This window comes from Lepisosteus platostomus, chromosome 9, assembly GCF_059453375.1.
Source record: "Lepisosteus platostomus isolate fLepPlt1 chromosome 9, fLepPlt1.hap1, whole genome shotgun sequence".
In the NCBI taxonomy this organism is placed as follows: Eukaryota; Metazoa; Chordata; class Actinopteri; order Semionotiformes; family Lepisosteidae; genus Lepisosteus; species Lepisosteus platostomus.
Window position 1 is genome coordinate 8088920 of NC_142619.1, and position 23483 is coordinate 8112402.

The window sequence follows — 23483 nt, forward strand, 5'->3', positions numbered from 1 at the left end:
TGTAGTTTTGGACATACAAGTATATAAAACCTTTGAAACCCTTTTCTTCCTTTATTTTTTTACTGGAAGGAATATAAAGAATATCTCTTTCTATAGTATGGTGTGGATTTTTCCCAGGAATTGTTAATCTAAAGTAAAAATAAGAAGTTAATATTTCAACCACTACTGATTTTCTAAAGTCACAGAAAATGCTAGCATACGATTCGAGGGGGACCCAAAACTCATGCCTGTTTTAAACCAATCGGTGTCCATTAATTGTTTGAATAACTTAATTTTATAACTTAGAATTAATAATTATACTGATCAGGAGATTGTAAATGCAAGCCTCAATCATCTAGTTGCAGTCTTCTGGAATGGATCCATGATCGTTTTGTCAATATACTGTATAGCATATGGTTGGTTTTTGTTGTATTTGACCATATCCAGTGTCATAATAACTGCTTGTCTTTATTTCCAGAGGATGACTTTATTGTAGTCATTGTTTCTCTCTGTTTGCCTCTCTCTTCTCTCCTCCTGCCTATCTCTTCCCCCTGTTTGTTCTCTCCTGAAGCACACTGAGCTCATCTCAGGCCATCCTCCTACACTTGTAAGTGCATCCTGTTCTGAATTGCCACTGCAAGCTCAGTCCGTCCCATGACTTGGGGTGTGTTTGTGCTTGCATGGGTTGGTCCTGCACCCCTCCCTCACTCCTCTGTGTCTGTCTTGGTGTGTGTGACTGTGCCCGTGCTGGAGCTGTGCCATCAGATCTCACTCGCTATCTTAGTTAATAAGTATGGAAGCAATTTTTGTCCCAGTGATCTATCATGTAACCTGATATCACTGATTGCTATTGGCACCTGCTTCTCCATTAGCCACTTCACAACATGCCATTCATGTTCAAAGCAGTTGAAATACCCAGGTTAAAGCAAAGTTTATGCTGATCAGCCCAGGTTTTGAGTGACACAAGGTCTTCTCTGGATGGCAGCCTATTTAAATAAGCGAATATATTAGCTAGCAGGAAGGGAAGAAAAAAACAGTTGTGTCCAATGAAATTTTTTATGTCTACTCTGTTTTATCACTAGGGATTATCTTCAAAAGCTTTATTGAAATGGTAACATAAACTTGGCAAATTTAAGACCATTCTGGTTTTCTTCAGCATGGGCGAATCTGTAAAATCTATGCAAAGACCAAACAGAATGGTTTTGCTAAATGGCAGAAAAGGCTGTCATGATGTTTCACCATCTGGATTTTGATTCACGGGGAAAAAAAAGGAGGCATCATCCATTGGAGACCCAGATGAATGTGATTTGAAATAATCATTGCTGTATCATTTGAGTCCCCATGAGCTTTGGATAGAGCTTTCATCATACATGCTGACAGAACTTGAAAACACAGTATCCTGATCAAAATATGATGGAAACAATTCAGTGTCCTTTTTTGGAAAGGAGAATTGGAGTTTGCAGCACATATTACTATCTGTAATGAGTAGGATGATTTATAGTTGAAAAGAACATTAGGAAAAAGGCCTGTATTGATTTTTTTAGTTTTCTCCTTTAAATTAGAAATTGACGTGCTGCAATTGGACGCTTGCCATGCCTCCAACATAAACTTGTTTGCATACTTTTATCAAAGTCTGCTTCGAGAAAAAGCACATTTTTGTAGACGTCATTAGTAATCTTACATTTGTGAGTTTCTGTGCATAAACCTGTCCAGTTTGTGTTCAAGTCAGAGTACAAGACAGTGATCTCTACAGTACTATGTAAGGTGTTGGCAAAGATGAACCCCCTCCCCCCAGAAATTTGTCAAAGCTAGTTGCAACAAAATTCCATTAAGAAGATGCTGCACATTCTTTTAAAATGTTTTGCTTATTAAATGTACCTCCGAATTGCTGTGTAGATGGGGATTCACTGCAAATAAAGGAAAAGTTATTTTACCTCCAGTATTTATTTTCTGCTTGAGGTAGTGTTAAGTATATGTATTGTTTAAAAAAAACAATGCTAGTAAAGAGAAAATATTTGCGTTGCTTCCCTAAAGTAAATGATACCATTTGCTTTGTGCTGCTAAGGAAGTCTCTAAGGGAATAGCTCTTAAGATTAAGAATTGTGCTTCCTGCCTTGCTGCTCTGCTTTCCTTCTAGCTTTCTGCAAAGGCACAACTATATTAAAATCTTTCTCTCTACAGCACCCAAAGACTTATTGTTTCAATAAAACAAATCAAGAAGTGTGTCTGCTTCATTTCAAAATTGGAAATCTTAAATACTTATTAGGTTGCCAAAATAAATTTAAGGTCTTCCAAAATCCCCTATTTTTCTCTATTTTCTATTCTCTAAATCCCCTTGTCAGAATGAGTCTGTCCAGCAGCAAATACTTATATATATTACTAATGTACAGTTTAGGTGATTTATTGCAGTTTGTATGTTTCAGAGAGAGAAAATAGTTATTTAAAAAGTTATAACAGAAAGGAAAAAGACCCATTTTTGTGCCTTAAAATAATTAAGTAGGACACCTTACTGGGGGATTAGGAATTTTAAAGGTTGTCTAATAATTTCATGATCTCAGACATTTAATAAAAACAACAAGTACGTGCTTGATTGGTATCTGCAGCTCATGTGACTTTAATAATGTTGTGTAAAAAATAATAAAACCCTCTGGTTTCCATTGATTATTAAAACACTTAATCATAAAAGCTCTTGAAATACTAAGCCCCACAGATGAAACCACATTATTCAGGCTTTTATTATTCCACCTTGTTTTTTGAATGAAATTTAAGAAGCTAGTTTCCAGGCTGTTCCATGTTCCTAAGGTGTACAGTACTTTTAGCTCGGGCTCAGGTTGCACACAATCTAGAATCACCTCGTACATCAAAAAAAGAAAGCACTTTATTCTTTTACCAGTGGTATAACAAAAAAAAGACTTATAAAACTAAGATATATTTACCATGCTACACTTTTTGGTAGCATGTGTGTAAGTTTCCATTGTTGCACTCACCATCACAATCAAAATTTGCACCAGGACTGGAAAAGAGGATATTCTATAAACTAGTGTTAGTTCATTGTGTATTACAACAGGCATGTAGGAGACATATAGTGCAATATATATATAGTTCTTATATATGAGAATATAAGAAAAGTATAAATGAGAGGAACCTATTTGGGTAGTTAAAAGCTACAGTGATTTATTTGAGGATCTTATATATTATAGCCATTTTACCCAACCAGCACTATGACTTAACAACATAGTTGTTCCATACTCCCAAAATCTGAAATAAATTTATTCACAGATTAAAATGTCTTTTCATGTAGTTTTAACTTGTGGCCCCAGGTTCATATTTCACTGAAGCATCCTAGGTTGACCACATGGTTGAGCCTTTTCTCCAGTCAGGCCAAAGGCATTCCAGGCCACCTGTTGGAGATGCTTGAGATATCAGGAGAGGAAGTGGAAACGAATCTACACTCCTTTACGTCTGATTTACTATAGGCCAGCTTTCCGCAAGATGAAATGGTGAACAAACACTGGCTACGTCACCATTACTTAATCAAGTTCTCACAGTTGTTGACCTAAAAGGTGTTGCATTTCGGTGGGTTGGTGATGGCAGTCACCTCAAGCCTGTGAAGCACTTTGGGTGCTATAGGAAAGTGTGTTTTATAATTTTAGCTTTGACATTAGTGGAAATATGATTAGCATCAAGAGCAATAGGAGCAGCCAAAATAGAAACTTTTCTTTAACAAGATATGAAGGCACAGGTGGATCTTTTTGGATAAGTTAGTTGAAAAAGCATGACCAGTCTTAGAAATTAAGGAATGCTTGTGTTGACAAAAATTGAGTGACTGTTTTTATGCATCTGTTTTACTGAATCATTCATTGTTCTTTTGTCTGTTCATGAATTTTAGACTTGACATCTTGATTACTGCTTCAGCATGTCGTGTAAGGTGAAGACAGGTGTTTGTGAGTTTTACAAAATGTGCAAGCACTCAATGACATAATGTGATTTTTACTTTTTTTTTAATTGGATGAGCTCATTTCTGTGTATAGACACACTTGGATTTGTAATGTACACAGTTTAATCTGCAGTAGTAAGCTCAGCCCACTCTTCTAAGAGTGCTGGCTTAAAGTAGTGAGCAGAAAACATGAATGCCCTGCAAATTTATCTTTCCATTTACCTTTCCATGTTTACTCAGTTGTTTGCCCCCCAACCTATTTTGTGTCTTTTATTACTGTGCCAAATCAAAATATATTATAAACTTAATAGTACTACCCAAGAAGATCAAAACCAATAAATATTGCTTGCCTTCACAAGGTACACACCACAGGGGAATGAAAATAAGCTAATGAAAAGATTAATATGTTTTCCATAGGTTTCTGCTGTTGTGTCTTTAATTAGACTGTTACTGTGTAGTTGACACTTCAGAGTTTCATGTACATGTTCTTCAAGAGGGTACCATGATGGTGCAGAGGTAAGCATTGCTACCTTGCACTGCTGGAGCCCTGTATTCAAATCCAAGGTGTCTATCTGCATGGAGTTTGTAGGTTCTCCCCTTGTCCGTGTGGGTTTCCTCTGGGTGCTCTGGTTTCCTTCCACAGTCCAAAGACATACTAGTACAGTACAATATAGTACTTCAGAACAGTCGGCCCTAGAGTGCGTGTCTGTCTGTCCTGTATAGTATATAACACTGTATAACACTGTCCTTGCACCCAGTGTTTGCCAGGATAGTCTTTGACTTTCTCACCACCCTAAATTGGAAGAAGCCGTTGGAAAATGGATAGATGGATGTTCTTCAAGAAAGGAAAAAAAAAACAAAAACAATGTGTGGTTAAGGTTTATGAGGTGAAATGCTTATTTTATCATGTTCTCAGTAGTAACTATTTTTTTTTATTCTTGTACTGCCTCTGACAAGTGTAAGTTAAGAAGTCAAGTGATTTCAAATGATTAAATAGTGTCAAAGAAAACTCTTCACTCAGGTTAGGTGTGGTCAAGCAGAGCCCTTTATTCCTGCGCATGGGGAGGATATAATCATGCAGATCTGAGAGCAGTCCCTCATAAAGGTCTGTGAGTAACCTCTCCACCGAGATGAGTTTTATACAGCAAATTTACACAGGAAAGCTCATTCTAAATTTCCATATTAGGAGTTTTTTTTTTCTCTACAAGCATTTCTTTGTAATTGGCCACTTTATTCTTAAGAAGCAATTTTGCCTTGTATATAGACAAAAGGACGTGTATAAATAAAAGGTGTGGAATTTAACTAGACATTCTGCAGTTTCTAGCATTAGCATCAAAACATCAAATAATATGCTTGGAATTGTTCTTTCATACCGTTGCTAGGTAAAAACACTTTAAAAAAGGTAAATGCTAAAAGTCTTCCTCAATGGGATTTTCACGGTTGATCATATTTGCCATTATCGCTATCGTTTAGTTTGTTTATAGGGATAAGCCATGGACGAATGAAGATCTTAAAAGTTAATTCCAAAGATCTTAAAAACAAGGACTGTGTTGTAGAGCTGCTGCTGTTATTCATTAGGACCCTAAACATTTTTCAGACAGGAGGGGACCCCACGATCTCAGATGGTTTGGCAATTGTGCTCACAAGCATTTTTTGTGTCAGCAGTTCCATAACACTCATATTGTGTATGGAAAATGGTGATAGTTATAAATTATTATGGACAGCATAATACGGTGGTGCCCAGTTTCATTTATAATAAATAGCTGACCCACAAGAGCTTTTTGAAACTTCACAGGGTTAGATGTTTTTTTAGATTAGTTTTCAGTAAACTCACATGACTTGTGATTAGGTATATCTTGGCATTTCGTAAAGGTATAATATGGCAGTGTTGCTTTCAGTCAGCATTCTCTTTAAAATTGTTTATTGAGTTTAGCGTGTGTGGAAACCCATGGAAGAATATTAAAATATTACGAGAAAAGTTAGTGAGTTGTTCGAGGGGAAAAAATTCCAAGAACTACCACAATACCAGTACCTCTGACAGGAAGGTGACCTCAGAATGTCTATTTTTTCCCCCTGCAGACAGAATTTCTCCTTGGATATGCAGGACACCAAGCTGTAAAATAGTAAATGCAGTCATAACCTTCGCCCAGCTTCACAGACAGCATTATTTGGCACCTTCTATGGAAATCTCTGTGGCTCTTCACAGACTTGAAAGTGCAAATTAAAGCCCTTAAATGTTGACTTGAAAAATATCATTAATAAAAAAAAAGACTTTCTGGTGTTTGGGAACAAATACATAAACTCTGGCTTATGTTAATGGTACCTGGCAAGAAAATGTGTACCTGGAACTCGAAAGGACTGAACAGTACCTGTCTGAAAAAAGCTGCACTCAACTAATTTTAAAGGTTTCTCGGGGCCTGCAAATTATGATCAGGTTGTAGGGAAAAAAGACATTTCAGTTATGTGAACATTTGTCATTTGACTCAAACACCGTAACCTCAAAAGATACAGGGGTGTGGATGTATTAAAGTTTGAAGAAGGAGTAGAAGAGAAAAATAAATTTACAATAAGTTCACTTAGAAATTGATATTGGTATATTTCATTTCTTAATAAACCATAAAACCACTAGGGTCCAGAACTCTTGGAGTGATTTATTAATTCACAGAATTAAGAAAAATATTTATATTTGCTGCACAATAAAAAAAATCTTATTAAAATGCTGTAATAGTTAGCATGTTGAGTTCTGTGTTTTCTGTGTCTTTTGTACTATCCTTTAAACATTCTTGGAGTGAGTAGTGTAAGACGTACATCTCATTGTCCTCTGTGAAATGTGTTAATGGCAATATGGGTTTGATTTGCAGGGTTTTGCTGTCTAGCGTCATTGTGATTTACAACTTGCAAAGCCCATTGTAAATTAGCTTAAGTTAAATGTTTTTTCACTTCAGTTTAAGAAACTTTATGGGAATTCGAGAACAACTAATAACTGAATAATTGGTTTGAAAAACCTTTCACTGGCACACCTTATTGCTAAAGCTCCGCATAATTATAATCATATTTTCTTAAGGCCTTGAGACATAAAACACTTATCACTTATTCAGTGTCTTTCTTTTTCCTTGAACATATCACAGAGCCCTGGGTTTTATTGTTTATTTAATATCTTTACCCATGGCAACCCATTAAGAATCAATTTGTTGGTAAAACGAAGACTCACAGTTTCACATGTGACTTAACTGCCTGGTGCTGTAAGCAACGTGAGATACTGCGATATGATTCTCAGATACTGTGAGCCATAACCTGTTGAAATCAGAACTGCAGAGTGTAATACAACATAGTAAAGGGCAAGATGATATGTCAAAGCAAAAAAGCAAAGCAAGTTTTAATCAGGCTTTTACTTACTAGACTAGTAAAAACCTGTGACAATAGGAGGACCTGTAGTAAATGTAGTGTAGTTGTTTTTGTTTTGTTACCATTGTTTTTACTGTGCCATTAAATGTAGTTAAACCATAGACTAGTGTTCGCATTACTTTTTAAAAAGTTGGACTGTCTTCAGTATTCCCTTTCAGCTATATGTGGACTGTAACAGTGACATTCACTCTAGAGGACCCTGAATTGGGGTTGGTCCAGCTTTGCACAGATCTGCTTTCATTAGTGAATTCTGTCATAGGTTTCATTCAGACACACCACGCAAAAGACCTTTTGTGTTTAATTTTGGATGCATTTTAGCTGGGTGCAAAGAATATAATAGTGATAAAGTTCAGACTAGTTGCAAACCATGGGTCTTGACGACGACTCTGGAAAATATCGTGAATGGAAAATAGAGAAAGATTAGAACTGAGAGCACAATAACAATATCTTGTGGACAAAGGAAAGTTTTTCCATCTTTATTCCGACACACTGTTCAGTTTCAGACTGCTGGAGAAAGGCTCATAAGTGAAAGGCTTCTGTCATCCACCATGGGGGCTCCTTGACTGAACGGTTTCTTCCACCCTTCCCCGTAGGCCCAGGATGCTGCCATGGAGGCGCGGGCAAGCACAGAGCTGGCAGAGCGCATCCAGGCCCTGGAGAAGGAGGTGGCGGGGCACCGCGAGGAAGCCACCAAGGCCCAGGCCGAGGTGGACCGCCTGCTGGAGATCCTGCGTGAGATGGAGAATGAGAAGAATGACAAAGACAAGAAGATTGCCGAGCTGGAGAGGTAGGAAGATCTGACCCCCCCTGTGTGTCTGAGTGTGTGGATGTTGGGGTCGTTTGAGTGGCTTTTGAAACAGTTTGACACTGTTCCAGGAATCTTTTCACCACGATAGAAGGGAATCTGTGCTTTTCATGTTTGGATTTGACCCCAACACCAACGTTAGCATTCCAGTTTTTGCGAAAATCTTCAGCCTCTACATCACAGACTTCAAACACCTTTAGTTGTTGAGTTATTTCTGCTGTTTTAGTGCTTCACTTTAGAATCTCTTGTCGCAAACGCAAACTACAGCTTACTGCATATGTACCGCACGTCAAGCAATATCAGTTCACCCACCAAAGGTATTTTACTTGTTTTACTTCTGAGCAAAGAATAAGCAGATCCATAATTGCTTTACTTTTGAAGTGAATAAAAGATCTTTACAGAACCTGCTTTTTACCTCTGTGATGTTGTCTAATGTGATGACGTACAACTGAGTTGTTTTTTATGACCTCTTTGGGCCTTTTTCTTTTAGGTTCAGAATTATGTATCTCTGCTCAGGGGCAACAATCAGGTGTGCTATTTCCTGTCCATAATCAGTACAACTTAAGAAAGGTCACGAATGAGGTCATCTGGCCCCTTGCTAACAAAAATTGATTAGTTGCTAATAATGAACAAAGGGCAATGCAGGTAATGGCTTTTTTTATCAGTATATAATTCTGTTTTAGTTCGTGCCAGCCTTTGCTTGGAGGTGTTACTAGGCTGAAGGATTTATAATAAAATATGTATTTCGTTATGAGCTTTAGACAAGGAATGACCTCACCGTGCTTTAATAAAATCAGAGTGCCAAACCAAAGACAGAGGTCTTATACTGCCTTTAAAAACACAGAAACAGTTTTTGATACGATAACAGAATGAATTGAATAGAAAGGAAGCTTGACTAAAAGAACAGCTCTCTGCAGTTTGCAGTGTTCCCCTACCCACCATCTCTGATCTAATTGAAAGTTTTAGTTCATCTTTTCAAGCGGAGACACTAATTAATCATTTCTTGCTTTTTCCCTTCTGTTTCCATGACAGCGGTACCTAGACTACGTGTATTGTTATTTAGTACACAATTATATACAGGCAAACTCACTGTCTAAGAATAGGCCTTGTAGTGTAGGTGAAATGAAACAATTAAAACGCTAAGCGGCAAGTAAATTTTTAATAATTCTGTTATTATGCATCTCTTAAGAAATATTCACGTTACAGTGCTTTTTTTCAAAAGAGCCAGTACAGCTACTGTATGCTCATGGTTTTGTAAAAAAGGACTGTGTTTTGCAGCAGAAAGAGCAAATCTTGTCATTATAATTTTATGCGCTTTTACTGCTGAAAAAGTGACTATACATTACAGACCTTTGAATCCAAGATAGCGTTATGATGTTTATTAACAAAATGAGCCAATACAGGTTATAGTTCCTTATTTACAGTACAATGAGGTTCTGTATTTTAGCATGTGCTCTATATTAACACTGACACATCACTGGACCATCAACAAGTCGGGAGCTGAAAGCAGCACTTGAGCAGAACAGGCAGGGCAGTAGCTCCTTGTTTGGCACAGTGCATTTGAAATGTTAAAATCTGGAGCAGAGCTGTCCAACCCTAGCCCTGGTAGACTGGTGCATCTGCAGGTTTTCTGTGTCTCACTAGGTGCCAAAGAGCAAGGAGAAGCTGATAAATTGGTTCAGTTAAGCCAGTAACCATCTGATTTAGCTCATTAAGAGCTGAGTTGGAATGCAAACCTACAGACAACACAGACCCTCTAGGACCAAGATTGGACAGGCCTGATCTAGAGAATGCCAAGACTTAAAAAAACATTGTAGAGCTGAAAGTTAATATTAGGGTTCTTTTTGTTCTTTGTTTGTTCTTTCTAATGGATTTGAAATGATTGCATTTCTAAATTAGTTTTGAGAGAATGCAATCAAAGGAGCTCATTCTGTCGATTTTAATGAGCCTTTCAGTGATGATGCAAAAAAAAACTGCCCACAATTTCCTTATCAACAAAGCAATTGCACCTGTGTTTTGTAAATTGCAAGTTCTGAGTTGCAAGGAACAGGTGTCAGGTTCACAGCATGGATCATGAATGACCGCATTCATTAGTCTCAGAGGTCTAAAGGTTTGTCAGCTCTAAATCTCAGAAACGGACTAAAATAAAGAAAGAAATGTTCCTTTAGTTGTATGTTTTTGAATTATGGATATATGGGATGGAGGAAATAAAAACAGAAATCAAAAAAGCCCTTTTCAAAACTTCACCACTTTTTTCCATTTATATGTTTTATTCATTTCATTCCATTTTGGAATACCAGATAGTTTAAACAGAATTTTTACTTTTTATCATTCTTGTTTAAGCAAGAATATTTGAACACATTTCAGTATTAGTGACCATACAGTAGCTACAGTATGTGAAATAAAAAAGAGAGCTTAATGACTGTTCACACTGTCCAGGCACACTGGAGAGAAGTAGAAACCAAAGACACTGCACAGTTTTTTAATAAGCTAAACGTATATGTACTGTATGTTTCTGAGTCATTTGCGTAAAGCCAAGGTTTGTATCCAAACGTGTTTGAAAAAGTAAACCTTGTGTGTAGAATAAAAGCACACATTAAGTTTTAAATTATTATTCTTAGTCTGTAAAGTGTGATAAGTGCAATTGGCTTCATATTTGAAGTTGAAACCTTCAAAAGCTGAAGACACTAAGGGTTTTGTGTGGTTCAGCCAGTAAGTGTGCTTGCTCAGCAGAACAAACTTAGTAAATCCAGATGTAACAGGTTTGAGCCTGGCTATTGTCAATGGATAACTGTCATTTGGATTTCCCAAGTAGCAGCACATTATACTGTAGGCTGAGCACCATCAGGGTTGGGTGGGGTTAAGGTAGCTACAGTGACTGCCATGCCTGTGAGCTACTGATGCTGCCAAACGCCAGTAATGAGTATGTCATGTGGCAAATTTACATTTTCTGAAGTCTTTTGAAAAGTTAGTATTTCTGAGTGATTCTAATATCATAAGTGGTAAGCATTCAAGGAAATGCATGTATTTGTATTCCGAACTGATTAATATAAAAAACAACAGTATACATAGGGGATGAAAGTTCAGGTACGTAGATCTGTCTTATGACTGCTACTGTTCGGGAATTTATATCATTGATCTAGATGCCGGCATAGTTAGTAAATGAATCAAATTCAGAGATCATGCCAGTTCAGAAGGATCAACAAACACTGTAAAAGCAGCAAATGAAATTCAAAAAGATTTTGATAAAATCTGAAACTGGGAAAATGCCTGGCAGATGATATATATTGTAGATAAATGTAGGGTTCTGCATGCAGGCAGCAAATATAAACTATAAAAAAGTCTGAAGAACCAACTTATAAAACAACTTCTTATTTTAGCATTTTTACATCTTGTAGACACTGCGAGAAAGCAACAGAAAGAACAAACAGAATGTTAGGATTTGCTGTATAGTTACGTATAGAAATAAAATAGTGATACTGTATATTACAACTATACACTATTAAGATCTCATTTATAATAAAGTGTTGAAATTAAGTCACCCTAATTGGTCCAAATAATATTACTTCTTTAGAATCAGTCCAGCAAAGAACAGCCAGAAACATTTCAAGGCTTGAAAGAAAGTCTTGCACTAACATGCTAAAAGAACCAAATATTTTTAGTCTCTAACAGAGAAGACTTCAAAGGAACCCGATTTCAGTATACAGAGTCCTTAGAGACATTGACCGAGTCAGTTTAGTGAGCTTTTTCAGAATCAACACTCAAATGTGGTTGAGAGGACACAAGTGGAAACTATAGGGATGTGCATTTAAAACTCGCAACAGGAGAAACGTTTTTTACACAATGGAATCTTGCCTGTGGGAACCCAGAACAAGCTACCCAGCTGCTTTGCAAAAGGTGATATTCTGGCAGCATTCCTGCTTGCTGCATGTCCGAATGATAAATGGGTCTAACAGGTGGGCTTGTCAGCGGAGTGCCTCTCAGATCCTCATGCAATTCATATGGGCTGTGGAAGTTAAGTCAAGCTGATTATTTAAAAACAGTCAAGTTGATTATTTCCATTTCTGTTGATTATGTACAAAATAATAAAACAGGTTAATGTCATTATACTTTTGCATATGCAGCCATCTTTACATCTTCCATTTAGCTTGATTTTAACTGACATTTTGTAAAGCAGTGATTTAGTCCTTTCATTCTCAAACATGGTTTAAAATGTAAAAAAATTAAATAAAATAAAAGTAGAAGTCTTTACTGTTGTTACAGCACTATTAATAGCATAGCTAACAATACTTGAAAGTATAAATATAGCATAGTAGAAAGATTACAGACTAGAGGTGGTCATTTGGCCCATTTTGTATGTTAGTTTGGTTTAGTTTAACCTTTTCCTGAAGGAGCTAGGAGCCGGGGTCTAAACTGTTGGTTCCTGATACCCACGTCACTTTGTGTATAGAACTTTTTTTGTAATCTAATTGAAATGGAATTAGGAACTTTTCTTTTCCACTTGTTACTGAGTGTGGAATATGCCCTTGGCTGTCTGTAACCCACTAGGATTGTATACACTTTACTCATCTTGCCTCTCAATCGCCTGTGTTTTAGGCTGAGGAGATTTAGCTCCTTTAATGTGTGTAGATGTCAAGTCAGATTCAGAACATCGGAGAAGACAAGGCCTCACTCACATAAATTTGTCTTATGTTTATCATCATAGTACGATCAGTTCTGAGTTGTGTTGGGTGAATGGGTTCTGTTCTTTCACTGTTACATAATGCAAGATTATTTACAACAGCTTAACTTCTTGCCATGTGATGTAATTATTGATGATTCAAATAGGCTACTGTGAATTATTGGACCTTTGCATGGTGACATACAGTACGCTTGCATGTGAGAGCTGTTGGTGTGTTGCATGTAGCATCGCAATGTCAGATGGCCTTATGGCCTCCTTATGAGTTGCTTACAGCCTTGTTGTCTGAAGAGAGTGCCGGATTTTTACAAAGAAAATAAGTCAGTTAAATAAGGAATGATTCTGTTGTTTTTGGAAAACAAAACCATTCGTTTTTTTAAACAAGAGTGTTGCTCTGTGCAGAGCTGCCAGTGTGAGCTGTTTTGTCAATGTTTGCTTGCAACCCTGTTCAGATGGATTCACAAACAGAGGGCGCTCAGCAAGTGAAAGAAACATTTCCTTAAAAAAACGTATTTGTTTCCATTATTGCTTGTGTAATTTTTGAAGTAGCCTGCAAGTGATATTGTAGGCGTTTCTGTTTCGTGTTTGCTTTATTTTAGTCTGTGATTTGTACTGTATATTGTTTACTAATTCTTGCGCCCTTTTATGTGTATGTGTGTATTTGTGTGTGCTGCCATCTTGGATCTCTTGTTTGTGTCAACATTTCCTGTCGTCATGCCCCTCACCCCTTTGTGTCCCCTCTCCTGTCCCCTCCCCGGATTTCTGTCTCCGTCTGTGTCTTCTCTCCCCCTGCGATGGGCCTTTCCTCCAGAAAGTCAACCCTTCCCTCTGCACGCCGACAGCAGCAACAGCCACCCCAAGGGCAGCAGCAGGTGTCAGTCTCTGTGCCGCAGCACATGGGGGGGTTTGTGTGGGACTTCTTGGGAAAGTGAGTGATAGAGACTCCCAGAGCTTCTGCTGCACGCTGCCCTGCCACACTGCTTGCACTCGAATTTCTCTAATTTATTAATTTTGCAAAAGTAGCATGTCACACCACCGAGTATCTTACCACAATGAGATGCGTGTTGATGGCGAGGGTTTCCCTTCTGAGCCCTTCAGCATTCAGAACACTTTCTTAACGGGGGGGAGGCGTCATGCTTATAAAGAATCTTTAGTTATAGTGACCTGTACTGTGATGCCATTTCCATATCCATAGTCAGTGAATCAGTCCATATGTTAACATTTTCCCCAGATCTTTTTTTTTAGATGTGCACAGTGCCGATGTGTTGCACATGGTTGTTGAACAGTCCTTATATTTAAACTTAACTATACAAAAAAAGGAGAAAGAAATAATTATGAATGGTTAAAAGTCACATTTAGACTAATCTTCTACTTAAGTATCTCTAAAAAACAGTTTTAGTTCATGGCAGTCACAAAGATAGGACAAGCACAGCACAATGTCCACCTACTGTATATGGAGATTGTAATGTTTATTGTGTAGGATTAGTAGTATTGTATATAGTGTGCACTTAAACACTGACATCTCTTTGTGGAATACTTTTGCAAACATCACACAGTAAGAGATTTTTTTTCAACTAATAGCTTCTTCCTTGACCTGTGCTTTATCTTTTGAATCAGCTTTTCTAAAACCCTTTTAACATTTTATTATCTAGTTGACATTTGATATTGGAAACACACATTTTACTTGTTTTCTGAAATCTCTATATAAGATAATAATGAGTGGGGATGCGGTTCCTGTTTTCCCTTTTAGCCCATATCTGGAACTTTTCATAAGCAATAATTGGTGTGACATTTGTCGTGTTTTTCATTAAAAAACGGATTTATTTGATTAAAGAAAAAATGCATTACAAAATAAGGGGATGAATAAGGGGATGAGGTATAGTTTATAGTGTCATCTGAATGCCAGAAAAAAATGTGCTCATCATTTTCATTTTAATTGATGGCAGGGGATATTTTCAAATGTAAAATATATATTTTTTCAATTTTTTTCTCTCAATAACACTTTAAAATGCTGTTAAAAGTAGTAGGATATAAGCATAAATAAAAAGACCGTTATTGTCCTAGCATTACTAAAAAAAGGAAAGGTTGTAAATTAAGAAAATAGTTGTTCTAATAGGTGGCATAAGAAACATTATGCTCTTAATTTTTTATTCTGAAGAATGTCCCTTTGATAACAATACTGTATATTATAAAAACACTGCAGATGCATTTTTTCTAAAAATAAAAATAAAGATTTTTGTTTCCTGGTTGCAGTATCCAGCAATTTGATCCTATTAGGTACCTTAGCTTAATTTAGCCATTTTCCGTGCATTTCTGCCTGGGAACATCAGTCACTCTGGGCACATTTGAGGGTTTTGTCAGTTTATCATCATATACTAAATTATGTGATTATTAAAAAATGCAAATGAGGGTTTTTTATGTGCCAGTATTTTGAAAGTTATTGGGTTTAATAGGTAACAATGAATTATTGGGACAATGTGACGCATACTGTACTTAATGCCCTCAAATAAATAAAATAAAAGGAATGAATAATTACAAAATCACTGTGGTTTATACCATGGCACACAATCAGCTGAGATTTGGCATTAAAATGTATTTCTTGAAGCTAGTTAGCAGAAAGAATGACACATTATCTAATTGAGTTCACTAGTCCAGTGCCTTCCTCATCAGGAGATGTGCTACTCTAATTCTAAGGTCTTCAGTTGCCAGGCTTGTTGAAGTACATTTAATAAACTGATCTTATTTGTACTGTGCTCTTTTCTCCTCACTGCAAAGAATTGCTTGCAATGTATTTATTGTGCATCCATCCCTGAGTATATGAAGTGCTCTTGATTTTTAATTAAAAAATTTACCCACTTGTAAAGTTGTAATCAACAATAAATGAACCATTTGTGCTTCCAGTATATTAATGACAAAAGGATTTTAAGTATTTTCATCTCCTGAGATCTGATTTGTTCTGTGTCTTACACCAAATTAATGAAACAGAAATATTGTGCATTCAAAAATGTAATTTTTGCTAAACTGTTAAATCAATAGGACAAATTTAAAAATAGAATGCCTGATGAGTGCTACATTGCTAATATCTCAAACAGAATTTTCTTTGTCACTATAGCATCACATTCACTCCAAAATTCTTGAGCAGTGCGAATTCAATCTTGTTGCCAGGCCAATTTGAGGGAATTAAAAAAAAAAACATCAGCTGAAATCTCTGTAGATGCTGGCTGATAAAAATCAAACCTTAAAAATGCAAAGAGCTAGTTTTGTATTTTATGATTGCAAGAACATTGCAAATTCAAGTGCACAGAAATAATGTGAATAGGAGGAGCGCATTAGCAAAAGAACAACAGAAAGAGTCATAGGCAAGTACAGCGTTGCATATTCTATTTTCAAAATAAGCAAGAGGCAACTTCCTTTCATCACCGCTGAAACCTGAATATAACCAAACAGAATAATTCTTCATCAACTCATCTTTGACTGCACATACATTCTTACTTTATAATTCCACTTCCCTTCTGAACGACATGTTAGATGTATCTTGGTTAAGAGGACTACAGAATGAATATTTGGAGCTGGTCCTTTGCTGTGCAGTATTTTATTGTGTATTTTGTGTTCTAGATCTGCTTTGCGGTTTTGAAGTTGATCAAATAAATTGCACCTCTACGTAGTAGTTTATTTGTTCATTCCCTCAAATTGGCCTGACAACCACAAGCTGTTTTTGTCTAATACGTGTTGAAAAGGATAATTATAAGACCCATTATAATGTAATGCATGCCTCCCCTGTTGATACTCTATCCTATTTATAAATATCCTTTCTCTGTTTTTGAAATATCGCAATGCACCATTTTTCTTTTGTATTTTTTAAAGCTTTGAAGTTGGCAACAATGTTGATGACATATATCATGTTTCTTTGCAGTAGTAGTCCATTCTAGTACATCAGAAGCTAAGGTATCCAAAACTTTTTTCAAGCTCTCAGTAAAGTGCAAATTAACAACAGAAAGAACGGCATTGTCAGATTTAGTAAGGCTGGATGTGAATGAGTCAAAACAGAGATAATGCAAAAACTGTTCATTCTAAACTGATATTCGTTAAATATTACAGCTCTTTTGTGAGAACATGAAAAAAGATGTAAGAAGGAAGGTGATTATTGTTAATTTACTGTTTCACTTTTATCCCTTTTGGTAGTACACTGCAATCATTCTTCTTCTTTGCTTTTCTTTGTGCGATCTCTTCCATAGTCATAGTGAAGCCTTGCTTTCTTGATCTGTATCAAGCACACTGTTGAAACATTAGAGTGAGAGGAAGATCTTTCCACACAACGGGAGGTTCTTTCTTTTATCCCTTACATTGCTTAAATGGAAACTGAACTAATTTGATTACATTTTGTGCCAGTTGCTTGGCCTGGAGCTGAATGATGCCTAGTTACTCCTGTTTTAGGCTGTCTATTGGGTTACTGTCTATTGGGGTATCTGCTACTCACTCAACTACTGTAGAAAGAAGTGATTAAGTGTTTCTGGTAGCTTCATTGGTGTGGCTGTATTCACACTGCAGATCCAGTGGAAATAATGTTCTTTTTACATGGACACTTCTTAGATCAGTTAAGACAAATGTATAATGCATTGAGCATGGTCATGCCTTGTCATTTACCCCTTTGAAACAGTGTGGAATTCATCTACAGCAGATCACCAGGTGTTTTGGGAGTTATAAGTTGTTTAGGGAGGGGTGCCATGTACTTTGTGAGCCTAAGAGCTACTTTGATCGGATCTTGGCACAGCAGAGCTCCACCTGTTACTAGTCCCTAAGGTTGTGAGGAGTTTTGAATGGTAGGGGGTAACAGGGCTCTGTGCAGTGAGCCTGTTACAGCGGTGATGTCACTGGCTTGAAACCTAGGCAGTGGAGAATTCCCCTGGGGAAGGACCCGGTCTCTTAGCACAGGACAATTCATCATTGTCTCGGGAGTGGCGTTGTGTCTGCTCTGAGCCTGCGAGCGACTGATAGATTCCCAGCAGGATCAGAACTTTTCAAGAGCTCCACCCCTGGCACATACTGTAGCTGGTCAAGGTTAAGGCTAAGGATAAACTGTATAGTTAGATTTGTGGGATGTGTGTAGATTGTGTGAACATCCCAGAAGCCATACAAAACTCCCAGAGTGTTTGAACATAACCAGACCATGGGATTGTACACAGTATCTTTAATCCAGACAAAAACCTCTTAGTTTTAGGTCTTAGCATAAAGAATGTCATACTTTACTGTTAACTTTAACAGATTAATTTTAATGTAATGAAAATGGAGTGAGATGTTGAATATATTGTATACATAGCAGATACAGCATGTAGTGTAATTTGCTGTACATTACTCTACATCCATCCATTTTCTAACCACTTCCTCCGATTCAGTGTTGCAGGAGAGCTGGAGCCTATGCTAAAGGCAGGATATACCCTGAATGGAATGCTATTCCACTGCAGGGCACACACAGACACACACACTCTCACAGCAGGACCAATTGTCCCAGAAGCCAATTAACCTACAGTACCAGCAGGTCTTTGGACTATGGGAGGAAACAAGAGCACCTGGAGGAAACCCATGTGAACGCTTTGAGAGAAAACAAACAGCACCCCCGGTCTGTGGGAATTGAACCCAGGATCCCAGCACTGTGAGGCAGCAATGCTAATGACTGCCAACAGGTTTACATCTGTCTAAAATTTTCAAGTGAAATGGAATGGTGGGGAAGAGTCAGAAACTCTGACCAAACAGTAGTTTAGTTCCTTCATTGTCTGTGATGTGAACTATAGAAAGAGTGGGTTCTAGCTAAAACATTTTTCGGTTTCAATTCAGTGGTTGGGCACAACTCTTCAGTCTCGCTCATGAAAGGGATCAGGTCATAAGCAGGTACTGTACATTGAAGGGAAAACAGCTCTCTCATGGGTACTGCTGCTGTTGCTGTCCATTGCTTTCAGAAACTTACGAACAAATTGGATTAGGAAAGCATGTATTCTACAGGCAAGGTAGCACTCGAACACTGCTGTTTCCCCTCACCTACTGTATGTGTAGAAGATAACACTGAATTAATAACCTACTGTCAAACACTACAGCAGCCCTTGCATGTGTAGGTCTGTGGTCTGTTTACTAGTATGGTCTGATAGAAGAACTGCTCCAGACTCTCATTGCCTGTCTTTGTCTCTCTGTGAATCTTGCTGACTGTGCTTAGCCCCGTGCTGAGTCTCTGTATAATACCCCTCTCTCTCTCAGCCTGCTTACTAACCTTACCTAATTTTTTTTCCCCAATCTTTTCACTGGATGCTGTCTTCTCTTCAGCTTGGCTTCAAGGTCAGTAGAGGTCTTTTCACTAACTCCTTCCTTTACAATGTGCTTTGTACTTTGAAGTTGCACATTTCAATGCAGTTTGGTATATTGTTTGTCAACATATGCAAGTGCCAACATCCCAGGGGGGTGTACAGTAGAACACAGTTGTGGCTCATAACCATTACCTTAACTACAATATTATCATATGCATTACCCTTAAGAGTGAATCAAATCTGAGAACTGAGTTAGAAAATTGATTATAGTTTTGCATAAAGCCAGTGTGTGTTAACCAGAGCAGTTCTATTTAGTCATTTTTTAAAGTAGGGGGGTAGGGGAGTGGCAGTAAACACTGAAATTAATTTCTCTTCAGCATAATTATTTTGACTGAAACTCAAGCTAGTACTATTTGTGGTCTTGTTTTTGTTTTGTGGGAAGTTTTTTTGTGGAACCTTGTGTTTGTGACCTAAATAATAGCAAAGCCAACTTAATTACTTAAATAATTTTGTATGCTTTGCAGAGTTTGGAAAGGAATTCCTATCTTGCGCTGAATCAGGGATAAGAAATAACATTTCACAACTTTGGATTTGCAAGATGTGCTTATTATGTTCTTTCGGTTGGATAATACAAATTAAATGCTGGTGGCTTTTTTGATTGTACAGAATACACAGTGACTACAGTTTCTTTACAAGAAAGTGGTGTAGATGTGAATATACATATTATTATAATAAAACCAAATTAAGAAAAAATACTTATTTTGAAAGACTTGTTGGAAGTTAGCTTTTTTATTCTTCTTTAGTTCATTAGCTGTTTGATTGTTTCTTATAATGGACTATATAATGTATATATTGTGGACTATATAAAGTAAAAATCTGTTTGCCATACACAAATGTGCTGAACATGCAGATATCTTGAGTTTTCCTTTGCAGTTGCATTGGAAAAAATTGTCCAGTGCTGCTAACTTTGATATATTGCTAACACCATAACTTGGAAAATGGTCTCCAATGAAGGTTGTTGGTATGCTTTTTTTCCCTAGAAACTTTGCACACTTCACAGTTCTTGAATAAATCCGAGTTGTATTTGTAATTGGGAAACCAAAGACAACTTTCCACTTTTAGTGAACCGTAAAATTTATCTAATCTAATAGCAATAGGTGTGCAGTTAATAATGGGTAACTACTGGTTTAGCAAGATGCTCTTAACTAATATTATACTACGAACATTAGAGAGACCCTTGTCTTTTCCTCTTGATGGGGAACAGTTGCATTGTTTCTGCTGTATTTGATCAGGTTGGTCTGATGGGTAATTTTAGTAAGCTAAAGTAGCCCTTGTTACCTGCAGAGGTAGTGAAACTCATCAGCTTGGTTAAGTACAACCTTACCATATCTCAGTTGCTTCAGTGTTTTGACAACTTTCACTTACTAATTTTGGTAGTAGCAGATTAGGTTTTTTTTTACTTTTTAAGGCCAAGGCCCAGATTTACCACAACACAATGAACTGTTTCCATTTTAGAACATTGTAGGAATATTACACCAAAAAGTAACGTTTAAATCATATTTTGTAGCGGAAGTCCCTTGCAGACCAGCTTTGAGGCCAGTGTTTTTTTTAAAGAGGGTTTCTGCAGCTGGCTTGCTAAGGCAAAGATGAGAAAATGAAAAAAGAAATAATTTTTAGTTGATTATGTGCCCGTTTGTTTTACTTTTGTATGTTTTTTACGTGTCGTTTTCATGAGCTAATAAATGTTTTGATACTCCCGATAATGACATAAGGGAAAAGGCCTCTGCTTCCTGAAATTAATTTACTGTTTATCATAGTTCAGAAGGAAAATGTAGACATAGCAAACCACAGCAGTGATAAAAACAATTAGTTACATTAGAAGATAATGTAATGTTACACCGAACTAGGCAAGCAGTAATTAAGCCACCATGGCCAGGTACTCTTAGACCTCTTTTTCTCTCATAAGCTTTGAAGTAAATATATACAGTTTTTTCTAAACCACTTTCAAGCACAAAACAGAGCTTTATTTGAGAAATGTAACCCTGTAATTATACTCAGAATGTAACAGTAGCATTTTTGACAATGGGGCCTTTGATAGGATTGAGTTTAACAAGTAAACAAAGAATATTAACAGCATGTAGGTATGGTTTAAGTGTATGGCTGCTGGCATCTCATGTAGTGGAAACTCGAGCTGGCACAACTTGTGTATTCTTGCTTGCTCTATGTGTGGAAGTGCTGGGTGGTAACAGGAGTTTGGCGCTTTGCCTGTGTGTTTCGGCAAGGGCGTCGCATTTCAAAATGGGTTGATTGCAACAAGAAGCTGTTTGTTTTGGCATGTTTTCCCAGGGATTAATTCTGTCTTTTTGGGGTTCGATTTAATGGCTCTAAAGAGCGGCTTTATTCAATAGCTGTTCATCAATGCTGAAAATGTAGTCTCTTTTAATGGGTGAAGCCAGTACATTTTAAGAAGAAAAGGACCTTAATCTGCACTTCAGAGCAAATTAAAGAAAAGCCTTACATATTCTGACAAGAGTTTATGGTAGCCTGGTTATAAAAGTTTATATTAATTTACTGTACTGTCTAGGAGCTAGTTTTTCTGAGAAAATTTTAAATTAAAAAAGGAAATTCTGTTCCTGAACATTTTCTGTCCTTGCCCTGATAATAATTAATTCTCTGCCCGCAAATGTGTATAGAAGAAAGGGGAAAAAGGTAACAGTTTATTGTTCCTAAGTAAAAACTAAGTATATCAGTACATGAATTTAATGAATTGCAGGCTAAAATAATAGGGTCCCAGCTGGAGTAGTGCATAAAGAGGTGAAAAGATAACACGGATGGTTGCTTTTTGGTTTGGTACGGGTTAATGGAGCGATTATTAATTTCCATTTTCACTCACAGAAGCAGATGTCTTCAATTCTGGAACAATATGTTATTATCATTCCAGTGTGTGTCTCAACTTGTTCCTTCATGTCAGCATGGTGTCTTCAAGGCCTGTGACGCTCTGTGGATGTCAGTGGCGCATCGGCTATGATGAATGGCTGCCTTCTGCCACCCTAGGGTTGGCTACCCCTGAGTGTATTGATGGGCTTGGTGTTGAGCTGTTATGTCCCCATCTGCCGGCTGAGTTGTTCTGCACAGTGGCCTCACAACCCGCTGTCACCAGAAGAGGGACCTGTGGCCTCCTCCTCTCCGCCGAGGCAGGAAGGCTTTACATCTGCAGCCGACAGGACCGAGAAGCATGAAGCGAATGTTTCGGTCACGCAAGGCCACTTCAGCAACACTGTCTGTCATTCCTGGTTTGTGACTATACAAGTCACAAGCAGGGTCCCTGTAGTCTTAAAAAGGCTACTCATGTACAGTAATTAGCTTCTTCACTCTTTATGTTTCTGGAACATTCCCCATTTTAATTGTCAAAACAGAAACAAAAGTTAACTTCTAAAATGTGAATAGTTAATCCGCTGCTAGATAAAATGTATTTCCCCCATTTGTGTTTTTTTGGGGGGGAGATGTATAAATAGAAACCTTGGGTAAAGAAAGCCTGACTGTCTCTTTCGCTCCAGTTGTTGCCAGCAGGATGTGTTTCTAGTTGTCGTGTGGCTTTTGAATACCACTGTGTGCACACCATCCCGGGCCCAGTAGGGAGCAGTGGCAGCTGGCCAAGGCCACGGACTCCTGAAGGGGATCCAGTACCTCACATTAGGGGTTATTTCAGAAAGCCTTGAACGTGACCCGAATGCAGGTTTTGTTAGAGTGGATTTTGGGTGCACAGTTGTGGATAATAGCTTTAAACGAGCACAGAATCTCTAGTGACTACAAGATACAGAATCTTCTTTCTATTTGACATAATTCATGTTTTTTTTTTATTTATTCAGTGGTAAACGTAAGCTGTCATATTAAACTGTTATTCCTTAAGGATTGAAGCTGTAACCAAGTGGATTTCCTATCCTGAGCGCAGATTTTTGGAGCAAAATTCCCCTCTAGGATGATAAATGGTTGCTGTGGAGATTTCAGTTCTGCTTCTACAGTGTTTTATCTTTGGTCCATCTTCCAACGTTTTTAAAAAGATCAAGCAATTCGGATTCTCCTTTGGTTGGCTGATATACAGTATGTGGGTGAATAGCAAGGATTGCTCTTTTTTCCCTAGATTTAGTGACAGATAAAAACAATATTGGCATTGCTCCCATGTGATCCTGGAGGCCCTCATCGTCTATAGGGTTTTATTCCATTTGAGCTCTTCTAATTGGGCCTAATTGATCCAATTACTAGCTTAATTGGGCCAATTTTACCACCATTCCAAGGTTTGTTAGGTTATGGTAATATAAAGAGTCATGTAAGATGTGCTATACTGCATCCTTCCAGGACTGGAGTTTGGCATCCCTGATACAGGTT

General features: G+C 37.5%; 1 protein-coding gene across 13 annotated transcripts in view; it reads left to right on the forward strand.

The window, feature by feature from the left end:
• LOC148654505 (ELKS/Rab6-interacting/CAST family member 1) overlaps positions 1–23483 on the forward strand; it is a 341414-nt gene that overhangs the window by 135294 nt on the left and 182637 nt on the right. For 8 of the 13 annotated variants that reach the window (XM_088646780.1, XM_088646779.1, XM_088646777.1 and 5 more), the window contains 2 exons: positions 551–586; positions 7915–8108. In XM_088646780.1, the coding sequence (XP_088502906.1) occupies positions 551–586; positions 7915–8108 (230 nt within the window). The remainder of the gene's footprint in view (positions 1–550; positions 587–7914; positions 8109–23483) is intronic. The other 5 variants (XM_088646781.1, XM_088646784.1, XM_088646786.1 and 2 more) reach the window with 1 other exon arrangement.